Source organism: Tupaia chinensis, unplaced genomic scaffold (assembly GCF_000334495.1).
Source record: "Tupaia chinensis unplaced genomic scaffold, TupChi_1.0 Scaffold000072_1, whole genome shotgun sequence".
Classification (NCBI taxonomy): Eukaryota; Metazoa; Chordata; class Mammalia; order Scandentia; family Tupaiidae; genus Tupaia; species Tupaia belangeri.
Window position 1 is genome coordinate 820888 of NW_006159532.1, and position 3838 is coordinate 824725.

The 3838-nt window shown below is 53.6% G+C and overlaps 1 protein-coding gene across 1 annotated transcript in view; it reads right to left on the reverse strand.

Moving 5' to 3' along the window:
* PALD1 (phosphatase domain containing paladin 1) overlaps positions 1 to 1081 on the reverse strand; it is a 45020-nt gene extending 43939 nt beyond the window's left edge. The window contains exon 1 of the mRNA XM_027767733.1: positions 872 to 1081. Within this exon, the coding sequence (XP_027623534.1) occupies positions 872 to 1056 (185 nt within the window). The 5' untranslated portion in view covers positions 1057 to 1081. The remainder of the gene's footprint in view (positions 1 to 871) is intronic.
* Between the last annotated feature and the right edge of the window lie 2757 nt (positions 1082 to 3838).

Genomic DNA, 3838 nt, shown 5'->3' on the forward strand with positions numbered 1-3838 from the left:
TCCCTCCCACCAGGAGCACAGCTATGTACTATGAGTATGGTTTTCCTGTTGGCCCCAGATCTCACAGGCAGGATTTGTCATCCCCACCCCTTGGGTTTCCTGACACAGATGGACCCATCTGTGAGACCTTTGCCAAACTTCCGTGTGGGACACACTGAGTTCTCAGCTCACCAAGCCGTCCTCCCACATCCTGGAGGGCCCGGATGTGATGGAAAGCACAGGCTTCCCAACTCCCCAGGAGACCGACCCATCGTCCCTTCCATCTTCCTGTCCTCAGGCCGCCCAGAGCCCACTCCTTCATCCAAGCCCCACAGGACAGACGGGCTTTCAGGGGCCGCTGCAGGCCCCACTTCCAAATATACTGCCAAACAAACCCTCAGAACCTGCCAGAACAAACCCTCTGCCTCCTCTGGGAATGTTCCTGAAGGACCTAATTAGGAGAGCCAACCAGCAGCTTCCAGCTTGTTCAGCCCTACGTCCTCAGACAGCCTGTGTTAACCTCAGTTTTGAGCCATAATTATTGGCCATGGAAAATATCAAAGGCTAACTCCTATATGCACTGAAGTATATAAACTTCCTTGGAAAATGTCTGGCCAAAATTATTTTCAAAAGGGTATCCCTCCAGCCCCTGCCCCTGCTCCACGTGCCCTGGCGCATGTGATAAGCAACGGGGCCCAGGGGCCCTGGGAGACCCAGCCAGCTCTGCCACATGCTTGCTGAGGCACTCCAAACAAGCTGCCTACCCCCTCTGGGCCTCAGCAGTCTTCATCTATGAAACCAAAGGCGGCGTGTAAGCATCACGTGCTGTAATGTCACTGCCCCTCCAAGCAGGTCCCTAGGGGCCAAGTCTTCCAAAAACATGCTTACTCACGTGATCACAACAGGGGCCACCTTGTTGGGAATGATGGACTTGGCCTTGCTGTTATGCAAGCTTGGGGTCTGGAAGGAGTGGACGCTGAGTGAGTGCCGCCCATCCATTGCGCCGCTGCCCTGGAGGCCCTCAAAGGGGATGCCCGCCGAGACTGTCTGCTGGGCTGTGCTGGCCGTCGTACCCATAGTCTGCAGCAGCCTCAGGACCTAAGACCTGTGGGGTGAGAGGACGTGCAATGAGAAAGGGGTGGAAGAGCCATAGCAGGAAGGGACCAGCCCAACCCTCAGCTTCCATCTGTACAGAGAGGCAGTGTTCGCTGTGCCACCTCCACTCTGGGGCTCAGAAAACCACAGGCTCGCTGAGGGCCTGCGAGCACCTGGCCCGGTGCTGGTGCTATGGGGAGTGTGGACACGGGGAGCCCCAGAGAGACGGCCCTGACTCCTGGGGTGTATATGCCTCAGGAGAAAACAGTCATCCACAGCAGGTCGAGTCCTAGAGTTCCAAGTGACTGGTTCAGTGGTATACACAGAGGCCAGGGGACAGAGAAAGATGTCACCATCCCAGAGTCCCCAGAGAGGAGAACCAGAGGCAGATGGGAAGAGGCAGTCTGACTTGGATGTGAAAGATGGGGGTGAGGGGGCAGGATGCAGAGGACATTCTAGCCTTGAATCTCAAAGTGGAGTCCCTGCTAGGTGAGCTCCTGGCAGGTCAAGAGTTCAAGGAACACACCCTGAACTCAGCATCGACATCGGAGTCATGTCAACCCCAGAGCAGGCAGAGTCGGCCCCCTTGAATGGGGGCCTTGAAGCGGATTCAACAAGCCCTCCTGTGCGGCTCTGTCCTGAGGAGACACTTCATGATACAGGCAAAAAGGGGGAGGCCACGCCATCCTGCTGATTGCGGTGCTATCTTTTGTTTTTGTTTCTGTTTTTAGAGAAATTTTTGCTATAGGGCGTGTGCTCATTGGAGAAACAGAGAGGGACAGACAGAAAGCGAGAAATCACCCCCCAGGGGGATGGCCATGCCGCAATGCCTTCTTCTCCATTTTCCTCTTGGGATTTTGGGCACGCACATGCACGCACCTGGCATGAGTTTTAAGCCGCTAGGTCCAAGACTCGAACCGTGGACAACTACATTGGAGTCAAGCAACGTAACATCATCTGCTGGTTCTGGGAGTGGAGGAGTGCTATTTATAACAACAAAACACTGGAGTGGCCAGCAGATAGCATGGCATGGTGACTGAGACAGCTGGATCCTACATGGCCTACTGCACAGTTCAAGTCCAAGACCCTGTGGCTTGAAAAACACATCTGCGTGTGTGTGTGTGTCTGTGTGTGTGTGTGTGTGTGGTGTTCGCTGTGCCACCTCCACTCTGGGGCTCAGAAAACCACAGGCTCGCTGAGGGCCTGCGAGCACCTGGCCCGGTGCTGGTGCTATGGGGAGTGTGGACACGGGGAGCCCCAGAGAGACGGCCCTGACTCCTGGGGTGTATATGCCTCAGGAGAAAACAGTCATCCACAGCAGGTCGAGTCCTAGAGTTCCAAGTGACTGGTTCAGTGGTATACACAGAGGCCAGGGGACAGAGAAAGATGTCACCATCCCAGAGTCCCCAGAGAGGAGAACCAGAGGCAGATGGGAAGAGGCAGTCTGACTTGGATGTGAAAGATGGGGGTGAGGGGGCAGGATGCAGAGGACATTCTAGCCTTGAATCTCAAAGTGGAGTCCCTGCTAGGTGAGCTCCTGGCAGGTCAAGAGTTCAAGGAACACACCCTGAACTCAGCATCGACATCGGAGTCATGTCAACCCCAGAGCAGGCAGAGTCGGCCCCCTTGAATGGGGGCCTTGAAGCGGATTCAACAAGCCCTCCTGTGCGGCTCTGTCCTGAGGAGACACTTCATGATACAGGCAAAAAGGGGGAGGCCACGCCATCCTGCTGATTGCGGTGCTATCTTTTGTTTTTGTTTCTGTTTTTAGAGAAATTTTTGCTATAGGGCGTGTGCTCATTGGAGAAACAGAGAGGGACAGACAGAAAGCGAGAAATCACCCCCCAGGGGGATGGCCATGCCGCAATGCCTTCTTCTCCATTTTCCTCTTGGGATTTTGGGCACGCACATGCACGCACCTGGCATGAGTTTTAAGCCGCTAGGTCCAAGACTCGAACCGTGGACAACTACATTGGAGTCAAGCACGTAACATCATCTGCTGGTTCTGGGAGTGGAGGAGTGCTATTTATAACAACAAAACACTGGAGTGGCCAGCAGATAGCATGGCATGGTGACTGAGACAGCTGGATCCTACATGGCCTACTGCACAGTTCAAGTCCAAGACCCTGTGGCTTGAAAAACACATCTGCGTGTGTGTGTGTGTCTGTGTGTGTGTGTGTGTGCCCAAAATCCTGAGGGGAAATGGAGGAGAAAGAATTGCAGAGTGGCTTCCCCTCCTTGGGGGGGAGGGGGGAGGGTTGGTAATTTCTCTTTCCCCCTCTCTCTCCTTTGGTTTCTGGAGAGCACACATGCCCTACAGCAAAACTAAACTAGCACGGGAACCAATTGCCAGCCAGTAGCAGGGATTTGTTGACTAAAATACAGGACATCTCTAAGGTGGGGTGTTAAACAGCCACTAAAAATACCACAGTGGCTGATGGAGATAGTGGATCGACTGATGTGGAAAGACATCCGAGAAACAAGGAACGGATGGAGTGGACAGCAAAGCGAGTGTTTGCTATGACCCCATTTTAATCCATGCAAACGTGTCAGGAGAAAAGTCTAGGAGGATGCAGATCAGGATGCAGCCATGAGTTATCTCCACGCTGAGATTGTAGTTTTCTCCTTTTTGTTTATCTGTGTTTTCTCCTCGGAACACTGGATAGTCAAGTTAAGACCTATTTAAAGCAAATAAAAGAATAGCTGGGAAGAGGCCAGGATATCTTTTATGGTGGGGAGTGGGGGCAGGGGGTTGGGGCTGCTG